Consider the following 19890-nt stretch of genomic DNA (forward strand, 5'->3'; position numbering starts at 1 on the left):
GCTTTGTAAATTTATTTATGGTGCCGACTACTCGACTGTGTGGGTGGGTGTGTGTGTGCGTGTATGGAACACATGAGACAAAAGAGGAAGTATCGAAATGCATGTCTTCACTCAGTCTTCGCACCATCGAGTGGACTGCTGACCTGATTCGCGCTGTCCAACAAGTAAGTGCGAATCTGTCAATTGTTCTTCTCATTCAAATATTTTGCAAGGCTAAGTGCTACGGATCCTTCCTCTTTTCAATATTATCACGCAAGTATAGTGGTCACAGACAACCCCGCTGACTATTCTGGCTGCAAATGTTCACACATGCACATAATAGTAGTAGGCAGAGTACAGTCGAGTTTTGCGCCGATATGATTTCAAATGCCGCATGGCTTGGAAGGCGACCGCTTCGGGCTATTTAGCCATCCATCTAGTATCGGAAAAACATGGTTCACATTCACCCCAGCATCTGTAACATTACAACATAAGACAAATATAATGACCTTCAAGCCCCCCGCTCCTCAAAAAATTACAAAAAAACCTGATGTCAGACCTTTATATATATATATATACACAATACATGCTGATTTATATTATTAGCGCTTTCACAGCAGCGGCAACTGTAACAAAGCGCTTAACAAAACAGTTAACACAAAGTAAAATAATGAACACAACGCATAACATAAAACACGGACAGTCGCGCACTTTCCCCTCACACACTTTGTTGTTTAAAGCAGTTTGAGATGAAAGTCGAGAGAACGAAAGCGTCCTTTAACCGGCGGATCAGAGATGTCGCGCTCGTAACGTGGACGCGTCGGCTCCAAGCTAAATTTCAAAGTCAACAAGAAGCTGGAGCATCCATTGACGATGGAAATCCCATGGAAATCCACTTCAATTCCAAGCTGCGACTCTCAGTTCCAAATACGCTCTTCTCTCTCCTCATCCTCAACTTCAGCAACCATCCATCCAGCCGCACCAACACCGACTATCCAACAGCGCCGACATCTCCACTGAACAAAACGGGGCTGGTGAAAAATGCTTCCCTAAGATAATGTATATATTTTGGTTATTTTCTAGAAAAAAAAGTTTCATCTTTGGTTTCCTTCAATACGGCGTTGTATTGCATCTGTAATCATTGTAAAAAAATAATAATAAAGCTAAGAAAAAAGAAAAAAATTCGGATTGATGTAGAATTGCCAAGTGCGGCTGATTCAAGTATGTCGATGGACATTTGGAGGAATTTCCCCACTGCAGGACTACAAATAGCCGATTCTGGTCTATTTGCGCTTCATCCTTTTTCCTACAACACACGCGGACTTGTTCCGGGGAACTCGTGCAGCTTCATTCCATGCAAATATTCCAAAGGTGTGAACGAATACTGTTCGATTTAAGTGGCCAGTGAGTGCGGCGCGCTTGATATCGATCGCTTTTTTGCTCTGACCGACTTGCCTTGTAAATGTGTGTGACCCAAGTCAAGAGGGGGGGGGGATTATTTCTCAAGAACGCTCTTCTGTTGTTCTGAAGGACTGCGAGTGGGCGGCCAGTTTTCACTTTTCACCGAATGAGGAAGTGAACGCAATGCCCTGATGAAACGAGACGGGAGGTGGGGGGGCTGGGGGGGGCGAGCAGCTCACGCTTTGGCCACCCCAAATTTCGGGTGGGAATTTGCTGCCAAGCGAGCAGTCCATTGTATGGGTGTAAAGTACGGCGTGACTGACCGGCATCCACTAACGCACCCAAAATGTTGACTGACCCCGTTTTTGTTTTTCTCAAACGCCGCCACGGCGTTGCGCGTGGGGGGAGGCAGGTCATGGAGGCCGTGACTCAACGTGACTTTGATGAGTTACGGGACGCGCTGCTCCCAACATTTGGCATGAGTGTACAAAACAGTGACATCACTCAAGCTCCCAAGCGCCCTTGTGTGTCGTGACAAGTTTGAAACGAGTTGTCAAGGAAAACCGTCTCCCCCCCCCCCCCCCCCCCTCCCCCACCACACACACACACCTTGTCTCTTCCTCAGGTCCCCAAGATGCTTTCCGGTGAGCCAGCGTCGTTTCTCCTCCTCAACACCTCCCTGAGCGTCCCGGCGGCCATGGCGAGTAAAGGACGCAACATGGACACGCTGGCTGTCATCCTCAACACGCTCATGATCCTGCTGGGCATTCCGGGCAACTCTTTTGTGATCTGGGTGGCGGGAGTCAAGCTCAAGGTGAACGGATAGTTTTTTGTTTTTTTTGGTCTGTTGTGCTGTTAATCTCCTCCTCGTCCCCCATTCATCAGTGTCATTTGAGTCTTGCCTGTTCCTCCTCCAGGCAAACGTCCTCAACGTGTGGCTGGTCAACCTGGCCGTGGCCGACGTCGTCTTCTGCTTCACCCGAATCTTCTCCTTGATCAAGAAGCTGTTCCTGGACCACTGGCCCTTCGGCTTGTTCATCTGCAAGTTCAACGGCTTCTTCAAGTACGCCAACATGTTCGGCTCCGTCTTCATGCTGGCCGTCATCAGCGTGGACCGGGCCGTCTGCATCTGGTTCCCGGTGTTCACTCGGCGCCACTGCACCGTGTGTCACGCCCGAGTGGTGGCCGTGTGCGTGTGGGCGGCGGCCGTTGTCTTCAGCGCGCCTTACTTCTTCTACCGGCAAGTCTTCCTGGATGCCAAGAACCTGAGCAAGTGCACGGTCGAGGAGGTCAAGGACACGGACGCCAGGACGGCGCTCTACTTCATCCGCTTCCTGTGCGGTTTCGCGTTGCCCTTCCTGGTCATCCTGGGCTGCTACATCCTGGCCGGGCTGGGCATCCGCCGCATCCGCTTGTCGGGCAAGTCCCGCCCCCTGCGGGTGCTGGCCCTGCTGGTGGCCGCCTTCTTCCTGTGCTGGGCTCCGTACCACGGCCTGCTGATGCTCAGGATGGTGGACAGCAAAAGCTCGGCGGTCAAGGCGTGGCTGCCTATCGCCAAGGGCGTGGCCTACTTCAACAGCTGCGTCAACCCGCTTCTTTACTTCTTTGTGGGCCTCAAGATGAAGGGCCGCTCCAAGAAGTCTCTGACGGGCCTCTACAAGAGAGCTCTGGCCGACGAGGTTGACGCACAGTCGGGGCAGACCAACGAAGACTTCGTGGAGAGCCGGTCTCGGGTGTGAGGGCGGCGGCTGAGGGCTAAAATAACTGCTAAATACTGTACAATAAGAAGACGACTAATAATGATCATGTATAGCACCCGTTGTAGCTTTCTTCTCATACGGTATTGCGGACTGCATAACTAGTTTCAACGGATTTGCTCACTGGTCCTGTACAGTGAAGTGATTTTTTTTTGGGGGGGGGGGGTGGGGTTTGGGGGAAAATGCTTACTTTTGATTTAGTTTGCATTTTAGTAGTCCTTTCAATAAATGGAGTCGAGTAGAAAGTTTTCTATTTTCTTTTTTTTTTTTTAAAGTCGTGGTGTGGCTTACTTCAACAGCTGCGTCAACCGGCTTCTTGACTTCTTTGTGGGCCTGGAGCTGAAGAGCCGCTCCAAGAAGACTCCGGCGGCCCTGTATAAGAGCGCTCTGGCCGATGACCTTGACGAAGGGATGGGGCAGTCCATCTACGACGACAAAAGATAGAACGGTTCACGGGTTCATGTTTGTCACGAAAAATCCCGACATCTTTAACTTGAGCGGCCACAATGCCAGAAAAGCCATCGGGGCCATTCGTCTTCGATCCTGCAGACGAACTGGAGGACGGGCGAGGCCTTGCCCGCCACTTGTCGGAGAACCATGTTATTAAAACTTCAAACTGTCATCAAGGTGAGGAGATTCAACCGTTCGAGGAGGCCCAAAGACTCACCTTGGGTCCTTTGCTATTCGTAGGCGCCAACTCCCGTCTCGGGGGGGGGGACTTAGCAGTCAGTAGTGTGTTGCCATTTCAAATTTTTAAAAAATGCTAGAGTAATTTCGACTACACTTGCCGAGGTGTCACATCGATCATCAGGGGAATCTCTCATTCATTTAGCCCGTTGAACCCCCCCCCCCTCCCATTTTGACACACACGTGCCAGGCCCACGATTTTAAAGCCACATATCAAAGTCACGTACACGGAATGGTGAGTGGAGGATGGCTTCACAATTTATCCGAAAAAGCGTTGTGAGCCTGATGAAATGTTACAATTTGTATGCTGAGGATACGATCGTTTATCGTCGTTCTTCGTCGGCTGTTTAAAGAAAAAAAAAATCACTCGAAGCCTTTTGACGGGCTTAAATTAGTGTCCGGAGTCACATAAATGAAAGCGAATGCTAATTTCAAACGGCTAGCAGCTGCTTTCGCAGCGTTCGTGGTTTCAAAAAAACATTAGGAATTAAATTACTCTGGTGACATCTTATACATACCCGGGCTTACTAATTGATAAGAACCAGTCCTTTAAACTACAAATCGCTATAAACTCGCTTCTAAACTCAAACCGAGTATCGGAACGGGCTGCGCTTAACCGTCTTATGTGTTCATTTGCTGTGAGATTTGGATTTGATGAGCCCGTTCCTGCCAGGCCGTTCTTCGAAGAGAGCTTTACAATTCCGAATACACGTTTTTTTCACCCCACTGGTTAAATAACTGAATTTTGAAGCACTGTTGCCTGTTGTTCCGATGCTAGCACAAGTTGATGTGCTCCAGTCGTCTCCACGATGAAAACAACGAGGACAAGACACGAAACACGGTAGAATGTTCATTGTTATACACGCTCTCGAAAAACATAAATATTATAAACATTAAACACATCGTGTAAGCTAGTCAATTGAACCACAAAAAAAAAGGTGAGGGGCCACTGAGCTAAAAAAAGGGAAGCGAATAGTTTCTCGTCTTTGTTGGTTTTAAATGAGGAATAAAGTAAGATGTAATTGTTGTGATTGTCGAGGAGTTGCTAACCTCGCAGGTCGTCTCGTTCCCGATTTGATCAAAACCATCATCCTTGAATCCAAATGTGATGGGGTCAAGGAGACTTGGGGTGGCAGCGTCTCGCATCTCTGCCTCCTCTTCAGGTCTCAAGATGCATCGTAGGGACACGGCGCCTTCTCTCTTCCTCAACGACTCTGCCAGCGTCTCGGCGGCCAAGACGAGTGCCGAAAGCCACCTGGACGTGGTCGCCGTGGTCCTCAACACGCTCACCATCGTGCTGGGCATTCCGGGCAACTCTCTTGTGATCTGGGTCGTGGGATGCAAGCCTAAGTCGGTTGAGTATCTTTTTTTTTTTTTGTTTCTTTCCTCAAGTCTGCTTTTGTCCTACACTACAAATTTTCAGTTCAGATTGACAGGTTATAGATCATGGAGGAAAACGTTTTGAAGTGATACATCTCATTTGCATCTTTTTTCTTCTTCTCGCCCGTCACCAAAACTTGGATTTGACCTGGAGTGCGCTGACATGTTATTTCTCCACACTAATATATAATTGGACCCGCAAAAGCATCCAAATCGCAGGTGACCTCACTGTCCTGCCTGTTTTCCAGCTCCCCCCGCCTGCAGCGCACCTGATTCAGATGATGAGCTCATCAGCCAGCTCTGAAGCAGCATTAGAAGGATCCTGATGATTTGAATCAGGTGTGTTGTTGCTCCTGGGACAGCTGGAAAACAGGCAGGACAGAGGACCGACTTTGGACACCCCTGACATCGAGCATATTGGACAGGAACGCTGACTTGAGTGCTTTACACAGTCACAGATTGTTCTCTTATCTTTGCTCGCGTGTCGTCCTGGACGCTGGCTCCCCAGGCAAACGTCCTCAACGTATGGCTGATCAACCTGGCGATGGCGGACCTCATCTTCTGCATCACCCGAATCTTCTCCCTGGTCAAGAAGCTGTTCCTGGGCCACTGGCCCTTCGGCTTGTTCGTCTGCAAGTTTAACGGCTTCTGCAAGCAAGCCAACATGTTTGGCTCCGTCTTCATGCTGGCCGTCATCAGCGTGGACCGGGCCCTCTGCGTCCGGCTGCCGGTGTTCACCCGGCGCCACCGCACCGTGTGCGCCGCCCGAGTGGTGGCCACGTGCGTGTGGCTGGTGGTCTTGGCCTTCAGCTGGCCCTTCTTCTCCAAACACAGCCTCATGTGCAACCAGGACATAGCCAAGTGCCAAATGAATAACAAGAACGGCCTCTACGTCGTGCGCTTCCTGTTCGGCTTCCTGCTGCCCTTCCTGGTCATCCTGGCCTGCTACATCCTGGCCGGGGTGGGCATCCACCGCACCCGCTTATCGGGCAAGGGGCGCGTCCTGGGGGTGCTGGCCCTGCTGGTGGCCACCTTCTTCCTGTGCTGGGCTCCGTACCACGGCCTGCTCATCCTCAAGATGGTGGATAGGAACTGCGCACTGCTCAAGACATGGATGCCCCTCGCCAAAGGCGTGGCTTTCATCAAAAGCGGCATCAACCCGCTTCTCTACTTCTTTGTGGGGATGCGGATGAGGACCCCGGCCAAGAAGTCTCTGGAGGGCCTGTCCAGGAACGCTCTCGCCGACAATCCTGACGGACAGACAGGACAGTGCAACGGCTTGGGCTTGAGCAAGTCAGAGGTGTGATGAGCGGAAGAAATAAAAGTGGAAAGAAAAACGAGACTGTTTGGCTGACTTCAGCGAAAACAGTACTGACTTTGCCCACCGTTAGCCTCGAGGTACAATAGCAGTTAGCAAGGTGGGCGTGGGCTGCCGTTCCACTTGTCAAAGAATCCGACATTTACATTCAAGCCTACTTCAAAAACCAGAGTACTCCGAGTTTGAAACCTTCATTTAAAACGGTAACCCTGATTGGAAACGCTGACCCAATTTTAAAACCCAAACACTAGTTTAAAATGGATTTGAAACCCTAAGCCGAGGGGTGTCCAAACGACAGCCCAGGGCAGCATTTGCGGCCCAGCATCCATTTTTCAGGGGTGGGCGACATGACCCCCGCCCAAAAAAAAAAGAGGAAGATGGGCCCCCACCGCCCCTCAGATGGATGATTGGCCTCTGCCCCCTGCACCCACCCTGGCCAGCGGTCGAGCATAGCGTGTGGTTTCTCCCGACAGTGGAAATGTTTTCCTACTTACGACCGGTTGTGTTGTGGCGTTTGCAATCACGGCCGAAATCAGGAACGCCATTAGCCTTTATTGTTGGTCACCGTTACATACAACGGGGGGGGGGGGGGGGGGGGGGGGTGCTGATTTCACAGTCGCTCACAAACAGCCCGGTCCTCTGCGCTCACTCGCACTTGATCAGTTATGTATGGAGCCCTGAACCATGACACAAGAGGTTAAAAACAAAAATAATTGCACAAAAATGCTCATTTGTGGTCACCAATCAGGTGGAGTGCGTATTCAAAATGCCAACATAATTTGTGGACAAATAAGCAAACGGTCCTCGATGCTCTCTAAAAGTCCACAAGGTGTTCAGTGGAATATTTGTCAAGCCACAAACGCCTTATTTTGTGTGTGCAGATTTGATCTAATTTGTTGGCGACATCTTGTATTTTGTACTCGGACCTATTTGAGGGCCACAATTTGGTATTTCGTGAGCATGTTAGAGTGGCACCGAACTCTGTGACCACAATTTTCAAATAATTGTTCCATGTCATACCCGGTGCTGTGTACTTCTGACTTCTTGCATGCCTCTCATGTCCACATGCGCTTCAAAGTATTTGGGACGCATTTTGCCTCGAGTTCATGGCCACAAATGAGTGTACATGACCCTTAGCCACAAATCGGTACTTTGTGTGCACCTCGCTCTGGGCCACAATTTAGTATTTTGTGGCCTGGAATTAACATTTCGTGCATGTTATATCCATACTGTGGCCACAACTTAAAAAAAGAAAAATCCAATGTCATGTGTGAGGTTCGACCTCTTCAGGTATGCGAACCTTTTGTGCACATGTGCTTTAAACCAAGCAGCTACTTTGAACAAAAACAATGTGTGCGTGTGTGAGAAAGCGGAAGTCCTCTCCAGATTTCATTTCCTATACGTTGCCATCTTGAGGGTGGAAAAAAAAAGCCCCCCACCAAAAAAAACAAACATCAACAATGTCATTTCAAGCGCTCTTTTTTTTTTTTTTCACTCGTACTCTGCGATCAGAACCATCATGCCGACGCCAAATAGCAGGGCCAGAATCTCCATCAGCGACTGGCCGAAAGAGGAGCGGCCGGCCAGAAGCTCCGGGAGGACCGTCACCGTGGCGATGTAAATGAAGCCGCCCGCCGTGAAGGGCAGGATCCACACGGTGGCTGCCGCGCCGGCGCCTTCGGCCAGCAGCGAGCAGGCGGTGCCGGCCAGCGCTCCCGCGGCGGTGACCAGTTGCAGAGACATGGCCTGATGGGACGGACATTTTAACACTTAAGTCAAACGGAAGGGCGGTTGGGGGGGGGGGGGTCAAAACTTCAACCGCCGCGGCTCACCTTCCTCTTGGTGCAGCCGGATTGGACCAGGATGGCAAAGTCTCCGATCTCGTGCGGCACCTCGTGCAGCAGGATGGTCACGGTGGTGATGGCGCCCACCGCCGGGCCCACCAGGAAAGATGCGCCGATGGCCAGGCCGTCCGTGAAGTTGTGAGTGAAGTCGGCCGCCAAGTTCAGGTAGCCAGACACCTTGATGTCTGCAGCAAAAAAACAAAAAAAAAAAAAAGACATAAAAAGCTAAACGCACGGCAATGCGAGATAATCGGTTTGAATCCGATTAATTCTTCAGACCGAAATGAAATCAACGACTTGCCCGGCCTCTATACTCACCAGCACTCTTCTCCGCCTTCTTCTTTTTGGGTGCCTTCTTGTCTTCACCATTGCTGTCCTTCTCCTTGACAACAGCTTTAAAAAAAAAAAAAGTTAAAATCAAAGGCGATAAGTGAGCTAGCTCGGAGGAGTTCTCGGCGTTGCTCTTACTGTGCGAGTGCCCATGGGAGTGGCCTCCCTTCAGAAAGCGCACAAACTTCTCCACAATCAAAAAGGCGACGATGCCCCCCAGCACCCACAGGCCCACTGACATGTGATCGTGGCCGGCGCCTGTGGAAAGCACGACTGGGAGTAAGTCGCGTATGGGCAAGTCACAAATGACAACCTTCGTGGCTCAATCGAGTCTTGTCAAATCATTCTTTGGGACAAGCGGGTCACACGACAGGGGTGTCCAACCTTTTTGCCAAGTGGGCCAGATTTTATGTGGTAAAATGTCGGGGGGCCGACCTTGGCTGACATTCTTTACATTGAACAACAATATTGTTCAAGTTTTAGTAAGCCAGTCTGTTTCACATTTCCATTTTTATTTTAATTTCAACAATCTTAAGAATTTCTTTCGGTTCATTTGAAACAGGAATTTGAAATATGACATATCAGTCAATATAAACACGGAGTGATGTCTTGTTAACTCGTGAGTGATGCCCTCTAGTGTCTAAATGCTATTACTCATTTAGCCACTAGAGGGAAGCAGTACTCTATGAAACATCATTCACCAGTCTACGAGACCTCAGTCAATGCAACACGTGTTCCATTGCGCCCAACCTGCGGGCCAGACGGCACTGATTTTATGACGGGGGCCGAGGGCCGGATGAAATTCGACCGCGGGCCGGATTTGGCCCGCGGGCCGGACTTTGCACATGCCTGCCTTACGATCTCAACCCCCAAGTTAAATCGCGTCTCCGCTGAGTCTTAGACAAGCACGGCCCAAGTCATAAAAAGTAGCGACGTGACTCCGGACGGTTTGAAGGGTTCACTTACCGTGCGAATGGCCGTGCGACTCCTCGGCGGCGTGCGTGCTGTCGCCGTGGTGAGAGTGCGGCTCTGCGGCGTGGGCAGAAAGCAGGAGGTCAGCTTGAATCTTTTTCATCTGTCGTCGCGGAATGACTGCTAAGCATGCGACGGGAAGTTTGACTTCCGGACTGGTGCGTAAAAATACCAGTTGCGAGGAATTTATTTTATTTTATTTTTTTTAAGAGATGCCAATAGATAGCCCCTCCAGCCCGCCCTGACAGCACTTGGTAGCTCCTTCAGCCAGAGACTGTTACACCCGCGCTGCAAGAAGGAGAGATACCAACGCTCGTTCCTACCGACTGCTGTCAGGCTGATGAATAAAAAATAACAATCATAATAATAATAATAATTAAATGACGTGAAGGAAAATTGTAAATAGTACTGCGATTTATCCATTTTGTGTTCATATTGCATTTAATTGAAAGATGTTTGTTGTTTTTTTTTCCTCTTTCTTCTTTCTACATACATTCTTGCTGCAGGAGGCTTAAAATTTCCCCAGTGTGGGACGAATAAAGGATATCTTATCTTATCTTATCTTCTCTTATCTTAGATGCCACAAGTTTGACCTGCAAGCTGGTTTTGTACTGCAGGGACCAAGTACGAATTTGGACCTTTTAAGTTTGTCTCGGTGTGAGCCTATTGCAGAAAAATGCGAGTCGGCCCAGCGTTTGGCCTTCAGACGCCAAGCCGCGTGACATACCCAGAGCGTGCGGTATGAGGTGAAGGAAGGCGTCGCCCAGCAGGCCTCCCGACGCAAAGCTCAGCAGCACCTTGAGCAAGCTCTGGTGCTGGCCGCTGTTGGACTGAACCGGGATGAGGAAGAGGATGAGGAACGGCGCGGCGCTGATGAGCAGCGTGGCGCCGATGGCCTGAGAGCAAGGAAGGGAAGGGATCGTTTTCCACGTCATCGCGGGGGAGGCGGAGGATGGTTTTGGGGGGGGTCTAACCTGCATCCACAGTTCCAGCCCATCCAGCTTCACCACTTCGGCCGCGTGGTCGCCGTCGTCGTGGCCGTGTGACCGACCGTGGTCGTGCCCGCCGGCATCGGCGTGCGCGTGGTCTGAAGGGAACAACATTGACTCATTTCATTCACGGATAATCGCTTCTCAAGTCACCAAATAACGCTTTGCATTCAACCGTAGCCGAGAAGTAGCTCTCACTTTCAAAGAGGTTGGCGACCACGTGTCGTCATCTCGCGCCATATCCCTTAACTGTTTTTTGAGCATCGAACATGACCAAAGAAACAACGGTACACACACAAAAAAAAACAATCTTTGATCCAATTATTCCATTGATAGATGGAATAATCAATTCTGAAAATACGCTACAGTGACAATCCTAGCGAGGTCATCCGCATGCGTGCGCCCGTGGCGAATGCCCGAGAGGTCAGCGGCATTCGCTTGGTGATCGGCATGCACGTGGTCATCACCGTGTGCACGCTCGTCGTCGTCATGGGCGTGACCGTGCTCATCAACCTGCTGTTGGTCATCCGTGTGGGCGTGGTCATCGGTACGGCCACGGTTATCGTGGCGACTCCGCTCGTCAACCCGCTCGGGGTCACTGACATACTCGAGGTCATCGGCGTGACCCTGATCGGTGTTTCGCACGTGGTCATCGTTTTGCAAGTCATCCGTATACCGGTCGTTATCGTTTTGCACTTGGTCATTTTCATTACCGTGGTCATCGTTTTGCACGTGCTCATGTCCGCGGTCATCGTCGTGACCGTGCCAATGCTCGTCGTGCCTGTGGCCTTCCCCCACTTCCTCCTCCTCTGGCGGCAGGTTGGCCTCGGCGCTCCACTTGCTGGCGCCGTGGAACATCTTGGCCTCCGGGCCGTGCGAGTGACTGTGGTGACCGTGGCTGTGCCCATGGTGGTGGTCATGCGAGTGGTCGTGAGCGTCGCTCAGATGCGAGGCAAACAACAGCACGAGAGCAGATGTGGCCAGCGTCACCGCCAGCGGATGTAAGTGGCCCATTGTGTTTACCTGGAAAAGGACACGAATAAAAACAATTCTAGGAAAGATGCGCCGTTTCTCACTTTCCATAACATCGACAGTCAAGACCTTCAACTTGCTGGTAACTGCAGTCCTCTGAGGACCTGAAGAAAATAGTGATTGCCAACTAGTGTGTCGTGGCAAATAGGTGTCCTATGAAAGGCGTGCCGTCGTAAATTGGTCAACGTTTTATTTATTTCAACTAATAATGTCACGTGACAACAGACCACTATCAAACAGTCTTCCACTAGACGGCAGAAGGAACATAAACTGCATATACACTTTTTGGTGCCCCCACCCCTCCACTCACGTACAATATGTGCACATGTGCATGCGATGTAAAGAGTTATTTTAGGACTGATTTTCTGCATGAATAAAAGTAACAAATCCATTTAAGAAGAAACGCTAAATAAATAAATAGCCGAGTTTGATAGCCGTGTCCTATAATACGGTATTTTGGTACGGTATCTTTAGTGACTGCAACTCCAGGGACAATTTCCTTAGCCAATAAAGGCAAGTCCGATTTTCAAGACAACCACAGGTGACTCTCTCTGCGTACAAAAATCGGATGAAAAGATTCGAGACTATTGAGGGGATTGCATTGCATCATTCTGTTTGTATTGCTTTTATTTTTTTTTCTAGAGGAAACTGCAGGCAAGGGTCTGCAGCGCTGAAAACTTTGCACCTCAACTTTCAAGAGTCACTTTTCAAGTTTGCATTGGGAGTTCACTTTCTCGCTGGACGCCTCGGCCGTGACCGATTAAGCAGCTTTATTTCTTGACTTTACCACCACGTTAAGCCGAATAGCAAATCAACAAAAAGAACGCGAGAACGAACGGAGCATCAGTTGGCGGCTAAGCGGCTAGCCAATGCTAACAACAGAAGTACCACGGGCCAAATTAAAACACAAACAAACGTGGTTGAGGATGCCTACCGGAGGGCGCCAATGTTCCACGGGTTGCCTGAGAGTTTGTTTGTCTTTTCCGCGTCGGAAAAAAAAATGGACGCAGCGTCACCTCGGAGGTTCGGTTCCTAGCTATGGCTATGCTAGCTGCTCGCCGAGACGTGGCATTCGCGCGTCTCCAAATCTCGCGAGAAGAGATCCCGATTCCAAACGCGCATCCCTATTGCTCGTTACCTTGCCACAAGTGTCGTATAACTTATTACTGTTATACGACATACGACACAGGACCTATGTGCGATCTTTGGAGTCTTTAAGAATTGCATGATGTGTTTTACCACCATCTCGACACAAGCCGCCAATTATATAGCGCAAAAGCAAGCAGCAGCCTCTTAAGACTGATACGTGAAACCATTTTTGGTCACATTTTATCCATGTGCTATTTAATGTTGTGTTCTGGTTTCAACACGTGACGGACACTGTGACGCTCATTGTGTTATAAAAATACTTCCTTGTGTCTTATCAGTGGGCTGGGTAAACCCTCGCAACCCCTCCTTCAGCTCGTCGTCGTCTTCAAACAAAACGTCACGCGCAAAGAATCGAGAAGTAGAACGCCATGAACAAGATTTTGACTTTGCTGCTCACGTCGGAATTGTGGATTTTCCAGGCCACATTTGCAGGTCAGCTCGCCTTCACTTGTTCTAATTTTGCCCCGATTTCACATATGTTCGCTTTCCTCCCAGTGCGCAATAAGACCTTGGCTACTCGCTTTCGGTTTCATTTTCACTATGCATGATCAAATTAACAGTATTTTCCGTGCCTCGTGAAAACAACACCAAAGTTGAAGGCGCATTTTTTTTTACCCCCAAAAAGTAGGTATGGTGAAAGCTATATTGGAGAAATCCACTCAACTGTGTCATGATACATTTGTCACACGCGATTCACTCGTGGATATTTATTCCTGAAAAATGCAGCAAGACATTCCCTGAAATACTTCATCACCGCAACATCTGGGGTGAAAAACTTCCCCGAGTTTGTGGGCGCTGCTGAGGTGGACGGCGTCCGAGTGGGCTACTGGGACAGCGACATCCAGTCGCCGGAGCCCAAACAGGAATGGATGAGGCAGCTGGTTCGGGATATACCGGACCAACTGGACTGGTACAAGCGCAAATGCTCTGGCAACCAGCAGGTCTTCAGAAAACACCTGGAGGCTTTGAGTCAACGGTTGAACCAGTCCGGAGGTGTGGCACGTTCTCTCTTTTAGCCACCAACAGAATGGATGCGGTTACAAGAGTGCGCCCGCTATCCGTGCCTTCTCACGCACTCCGACTTCCCCACCAGGCAGCCACATTTTACAGCGGATGAACGGCTGCGATCTCGATGAGGAGAGCGGCGAGGTGGTGGGCTACAACCAGTACGGATATGACGGCGAAGACTTCATCGCGTTGAACCTGCAGACGCTGACGTGGACGGCGCCCTCCTCGCAGGCCTTCACCACCAAACTTATTTGGGACGGCGACATCAACAGGCTGCAATACAACAAGCGCTACTACATCAAGAAGTGCCCGGACTGGCTGAAGATGTACGTGAACTACGGCAGGAGCGTCCTGCAGAGAAAAGGTGAGGCCGTCGGCGTTGGTTTCGGCGAGACCCGAATTGACCTATCGACTTGGAACACTTGGAACTTGTGCCGATGGGACTTATTTCTCACTCTGCGTGCCCCCCTGCAGAGCTTCCCTCGATGGCTCTCCTCCAGAAGACACCCACGTCGCTGGTATGCTGCCAGGCCACGGGCTTCTACCCAAAAATGGCCATGCTGTTCTGGAGGAGAGGTGGCCAGGAGCTCTACGAACACGTGGAGCATGGAGAGATCCTGCCCAACCACGACGGAACCTTCCAGATGAGCGTGACCCTGAACGCGTCTGCGTCGCCGCTCGCTCACTGGGCCGAGTACGAGTGCGTGTTTCAGCTGAGCGGCGTCGAGGAGGAGCTGGTCATCAAACTGGACAAAGACGTCATCCAAACCAACTGGAGTAAGTCAGCGTGGATGCAGTCGACTGTTGGATGTGAAAAAGCCAGAGTTCCTTTTGTCGCTGAGACTCTGAGGCCCCGCCCGCTTCAGTTATCTGAACAATATGCATGTCCTAACGAGCTCGACGTTGTGTTTGCTTTTCAGTTCCTCCCTCAAATTTTCCAGCCGGCGCCGTCATCGGAGGCGCCGTAGGGGTGCTGCTGGTCCTCGTGGCAGCCGTCGCCGCCGGATGTTACACCCGCCGAAGAAATGGGGGTGAGAACAATGCAGAAATTTTGAACAGAGCTGGTTATCTCCTGTCTCATCATTGACTCTCAGCATGACATTGCGACATCTCCTTGTGTTTTTTTTTTTTTTTTGCAGAATTCCAAGCTGTTAACAGTAAGTGTTCAGCCTTCCACTTATCAATTGTTATCAGTTGTATCTGATAACGCACGCAAGAGAAGGCACGGGTCAAAATTGGCCGTTGACTGCTGCGTCTTCTATGTTTCCATCCTAAGCGGGCGTGGAACCTGCGCCACCACCCCAATGCTAACCCTAATCTGATGGTCAAGCCTGCGAGCAGTGAGCCACGGACCAGAAGTTATTCCAAGCGGACATCGAAGCCACGTCATTTATTCATTAACATAACGTTTTCAACATTTTTCTTCTTTTTTTTGGGGGGGGGGGATTTTGGACTTGTGTCATTTTTTTGTGCATTTATTGACTGTGAGTATCAAAGAGAGCAAGACTGTGATGTTAGCCTCAAGCACTCTTGCTTTTATTTCCAAATGCTCTTTGCACTTCCCTGTAATGTGATGCACAGGAAATTTTATTTTTTGTATTTGGTTGTAATAATAAACAGATAAACTGGAACTTTTTAATTGTCACTCGCTGCATGACTAAACAGACACGTGTACCGCGCATATCGATGCGGGTGTACCACTACACCAGCCATGTCCAAAGTCCGGCCCGCGGGCCGTCGAATTTCGTCCGGCCCTCGGCCCCGGTCATAAAATCAGTGCCGTCTGGCCCGCAGGTTGGGCGCAATGGAAGACGTGTTGCATTGACTGAGGTCTCGTAGACTGGTGAGTGATGTTTCAGAGAGTACTACTTCCCTCTAGTGGCTAAATGAGTAATAGCATTCACTAAATGAGTAATAGCATTTAGACACTAGAGGGCATCACTCACGAGTTAACAAGACATCACTCCGTGTTTATATTGACTGATATGTCATATTTCAAATGATCCTTGCAGTTGTGGATATGTGTATTGGTGGTTCATTTCCCTGTTGTTCGAGTCAAAGGTTTTGTGACTATTGAAAAGTCATGGTGATACATTTTATGTTTCAAATCAATCAATTTGCACTCAGGAGACTTCTGTTTAAGAAAAAGTCAAGTGAATAAGCAGTTGCATGTGATATACCTGTTTCAAATGAACCAAAAGAAATTCTTAAGATTGTTGAAATTAAAACAAAAATGGAAATGTGAAACAGACTGGCTTACTAAAATTTGTTGAACAATATTGTTGTTCAATGTAAAGAATGTCAGCCAAGGTCGGCCCCCCGACATTTTACCACATAAAATCTGGCCCCCTTGGCAAAAAGTTTGGACACCCCTGCACTACACCATCAGCGACTGCAACTTCAATACATTTTGTCACTAGAACGATGACCAGTCAAACGTTTCATCCCGGTTTCTCATTCAACGGCATGACAAAGTGTCTACACTTTTGACTGGTTTATTCTGAAAATAATACGCTACTTCCGCTTTGTCCTTCCTGTGCATTTTCCCGTTAGCTTTCTGCCAAACCGTTCGCGTATGAGCTGAAAACCAAACAATGATACAACTGATCAAAATGATCGAGATATTTCTCGTCTTGCTGCTCAGCGAGGCGACATCCTCGGGTAAAGAAAAAATAATAATTTGCTGTTCGGTTATGCGTACTTTGTTTCACTCGTGAAACGTTGCTAACTTTTACTTTCGCTTTGTGTTTTCGGCATAGTTCAGCACGTCCTTGTGCCCTTTAAGTGAACTGGTGGTTTCGAATCTGTCGTCTTTGACGTACATGTGTTAGAGTTTTCATTTTATCCTCACCCCCATCGCGCGCACACACACAACACACACACCGGGGACCTGTTCTAAATTGTGAGGGAAATTGCTGAATTGTGTCCCCTGCAAATGATCTTGACAATCTCTTTCACCCTGCAGTGACTTTCTCCCTTAGTTACTTCCTGACCGCCACCTCCGGGCTCCCCAATATGCCGCAGTTCGTGGGTGTGGTCATGCTGAATGACGAGGTGGTGGGCTACTATGACAGCAACAAAGATATGGCCCATGCCAAGCAGGCCTGGGTCCAAGACTACCTCTCGAAGGACCCAGAGCACTTGATCTGGCACGCCATCCAGTGCCGGCACCACCGGAGAGACTTCAACGCAGACATTTACAACCTCAAGAACCATTTCAACCAGACGAGAGGTACGACGACCACCGTATTAATTGGAAGAGGACTAAAATCGGCTGGTACGATTGGCTCGACCCAAGTGGCCACGGTCAAAGACCATTTCCATCTTCCATCCATCCATCCATCTTCTACCGCTTATCCGGGGCCGGGTCGCGGGGGCAACAGCTTTAGCAGGGAAGCCCAGACTTCCCTCTCCCTAGCTACTTCTTCCAGCTCTCCCCGGGGGATCCCGAGGCGTTCCCAGGCCAGCTGGGTGACATAGTCTCTCCAGCGTGTCCTGGGTCTTCCTCGGGGTCTCCTCCCGGTGGGACATGCCCGGAACACCTCACCGGGGAGGCGTTCAGGAGGCATCCGAATCAGATGCCCAAGCCACCTCATCTGGCTCCTCTCGATGTGGAGGAGAAGCGGCTCGACTCGGAGCCCCTCCCGGATGACCGAGCTTCTCACCTTATCTCTAAGGGAGAGCCCGGACACCCTGCGGAGAAAACTCATTTCGGCCGCTTGTATCCGCATTTCCATCTTAAACGGATTTTTCCGAATCGGTTCTCGTGACCCGAGGTATCCAGAATCGTCTTTCCCCTGTCAAACTAAAGGTGGTTGTGCTTCCTCCAGACACGCACGTCCTCCAGCGCGTGAGCGGCTGCGAGATGGACAACGACACGGGCGCGGTGAGGGGTTTCAACCGCTACGGCTACAACGGCGAAGACTTTATCCTGCTGGATCTGGACGCCGAGACCTGGATCGCACCCCAGCAGGCGGCCCACCTCACCAAACATAGATGGGACGCTGAGACGGCCACCATCCAGTACATGAAGCACTTCTACTTGAACGATTGTCGTGACAGGATCAATAGCTACATGCGCTTCGCGGGGGAATTCCTGAACAGAATAGGTAGGAGGCCCCTTGTCAAACTTCATCTTTCATCTCAGCTGGTAAGTTTTCTTGATGGCTGAGAAAATCGATCCAAATAGTAAAAAAAGTACATTTGAAGCACACGAGGACAAAGTGAAATTCCGTGTCATCCATTTTGGAATAAGACGTTAGCGTCACACTTTTTGGAGTCACTGCGAGTAAGTCATCCGAGATGTCTCTCTCTCTCTCTCTCCTGCAGTGCACCCCAAGGTGGCGCTCCTCCAAAAGACGCCCCAGTCGCCAGTCTGCTGCCACGCCACGGGATTCTACCCGGACCACGGAGCCAAGATGTTCTGGCGGAGAGATGGCAAGAAGGTCCAGGAGCTACTCCGCGACAGCGGGGAGATCCTGCCCAACCACGACGGAACCTTCCAGAAGACCGTGTGCCTCAACGTTTCGGCCATCCCGGAGGACAGGTGGAACCAATACCAGTGCGTCTTTGATTTCGAGGCACGTAACCAGGATGAGATGGTCGCCATCCTGGACAAAGCTGTGATCGAAACCAACTGTGAGTATCTTTGAGAGACGACACTTCCTCCAAATTTTTGCTTCAGTCAATGGGAGCCCTTTTTGCAAGTTCGCCAGTGCTTTGGTGTCCCGTAGAAAGGTTTTAGTTTCGGAAACTATCCTCCATCAGTCACCGGAAAAATATGGGTACTACGAACTACCATCATATCGGACAGATTCATGATGTTCCTCGAGGTACGGTGTCACCAAGTTGGAGTGGAAATCTTGGGCCCCTTCTTGTGTCATCGTGGCCAAAGAATAAAGGTGGTGGATGGAAAATGAAATGTCAGGAATCTGTTCGAGCCCCCCAAAAAAACACCACCAAAAAAATGAAGCTTTTTTTTGTTCTTCAATTCAGTGCCATACACTGTGTTACTTAAGACAAATAAGTAGAATGTGACGCCCGAAACAGTTTTTGAATCGTGATTTCATGCTCTTCGATGGGCCTCCTTTTTGGTGTGGGGAACGTGGCCACCAGGGGGCAGTGTCATATATCATACAGTGGATCTCGGCAATTCACGAGGGGAAGCGACGGAAGAGCCGCAATTAAAAAAAAAACTTTTTGGACTGGCCTTATCGGGACATTTTCTATTAGGTGGGGAGGGACTTTATTACAACTAAGATACAAGACCATTCTAAAAATGTTTTTTCACAAATACCTCGACAGATGACCAAGTTAGAACTTGCGAGCCACCTGGTATCCAAGTTTGAGAACCACAATTGCAGATGATAGTAGTTGCCCCAAAAGTCACAATTCTTTTCTGCCCATGTCCAGATTTGTCACAGGGTGTGCCGCTGCTCGCTCCGGTGGTTGGAGGCACTGTGGTGGTTCTGCTGCTCGTGGCGGTCGCCATTGCATTGTACAGCTTTTGGAAAAGAGAGTGCAAAGGTGAGGACCCGAAATGAGGAGAAGAAATGATATTAACGAGATTATTGATCCATGTTGCGCCTTTTCCATTCGATTTCAGGCTCCCGACTTGGTGGCTAGTTAGACCTTTTGGTCTGTGGACATACAGGAGTCACTGATTCATGCAAAAAAATAACATTGGATGTGAGGTCATTGGATATTTTTTGTTAACTTTTGTTTTTGTGCGTTTCACGTTTGTGGTCATATCAGATTGCTTATTTCAAAACTCGGCACAAATGTATTTTTTTTTAAAAACGGTCTCAGCTTTTTGTTATCCGGTTGTCCTGACCTCAAATGTTTTTTTGCCCCTTTGGGAAACATCTTCCCGGGAAGGACAGATGTCAGACGCGCTCCCAGACCGACTCACAGACATTGCTCTCAATCAATAATCTTTGTCGCTGAGGAAAGTCTACTTCAAGTTCACACGTCCTGGAGGGGCGTCTGCAGCCGGCTGCTCATTTGGTCCGGGGGTCCGCGCTGACCCCCAAACCGCCGGCGGG

General features: G+C 49.7%; 5 protein-coding genes across 6 annotated transcripts; 4 read left to right on the plus strand and 1 right to left on the minus strand.

Annotated features, from left to right (window-relative positions):
- Positions 1–53: 53 nt before the first annotated feature.
- On the plus strand, positions 54–3282 carry LOC127603625 (C3a anaphylatoxin chemotactic receptor-like). Its single transcript, XM_052070043.1, has 3 exons — positions 54–164; positions 2006–2194; positions 2298–3282. Exons 1-3 carry the CDS (start codon positions 102–104, stop codon positions 3117–3119), a joined length of 1074 nt encoding a protein of 357 aa, XP_051926003.1. The 5' UTR covers positions 54–101; the 3' UTR covers positions 3120–3282.
- A 1713-nt stretch (positions 3283–4995) lies between these two features.
- LOC127605075 (C3a anaphylatoxin chemotactic receptor-like) lies at positions 4996–6888 on the plus strand. Its single transcript, XM_052072653.1, has 2 exons — positions 4996–5178; positions 5713–6888. Exons 1-2 carry the CDS (start codon positions 4996–4998, stop codon positions 6508–6510), a joined length of 981 nt encoding a protein of 326 aa, XP_051928613.1. The 3' UTR covers positions 6511–6888.
- Positions 6889–7054: 166 nt separating this feature from the next.
- On the minus strand, positions 7055–13078 carry slc39a7 (solute carrier family 39 member 7). The gene is made up of 9 exons (XM_052070066.1): positions 12624–13078; positions 11125–11680; positions 10643–10755; positions 10396–10564; positions 9663–9725; positions 8835–8954; positions 8685–8759; positions 8355–8551; positions 7055–8268 (listed from the first exon to the last, which is right to left on the minus strand). The coding sequence occupies exons 2-9, from the start codon at positions 11669–11671 to the stop codon at positions 8014–8016; spliced, it is 1539 nt and encodes a 512-aa protein (XP_051926026.1). The 5' UTR covers positions 11672–11680; positions 12624–13078; the 3' UTR covers positions 7055–8013.
- Positions 12316–15216, plus strand: LOC127603623 (major histocompatibility complex class I-related gene protein-like). Of its 2 annotated transcripts, XM_052070041.1 has the most exons (8): positions 12317–12605; positions 13117–13270; positions 13565–13831; positions 13932–14210; positions 14321–14623; positions 14767–14877; positions 14986–15003; positions 15123–15216. In XM_052070041.1, exons 2-8 carry the CDS (start codon positions 13207–13209, stop codon positions 15155–15157), a joined length of 1077 nt encoding a protein of 358 aa, XP_051926001.1. In that variant the 5' UTR covers positions 12317–12605; positions 13117–13206; the 3' UTR covers positions 15158–15216. The 2 variants fall into 2 exon arrangements, with proteins under 2 accessions (XP_051925999.1, XP_051926001.1); XM_052070039.1 differs by having other exon boundaries at positions 12316–12605; positions 14986–15186.
- Positions 15217–16251: 1035 nt separating this feature from the next.
- On the plus strand, positions 16252–19637 carry LOC127603626 (major histocompatibility complex class I-related gene protein-like). Its single transcript, XM_052070044.1, has 6 exons — positions 16252–16507; positions 16812–17078; positions 17677–17955; positions 18176–18484; positions 19259–19372; positions 19452–19637. The coding sequence occupies exons 1-6, from the start codon at positions 16441–16443 to the stop codon at positions 19469–19471; spliced, it is 1056 nt and encodes a 351-aa protein (XP_051926004.1). The 5' UTR covers positions 16252–16440; the 3' UTR covers positions 19472–19637.
- The last annotated feature ends 253 nt before the right edge of the window (positions 19638–19890 follow it).

Source organism: Hippocampus zosterae, chromosome 7 (assembly GCF_025434085.1).
Source record: "Hippocampus zosterae strain Florida chromosome 7, ASM2543408v3, whole genome shotgun sequence".
NCBI classification, from domain to species: Eukaryota; Metazoa; Chordata; class Actinopteri; order Syngnathiformes; family Syngnathidae; genus Hippocampus; species Hippocampus zosterae.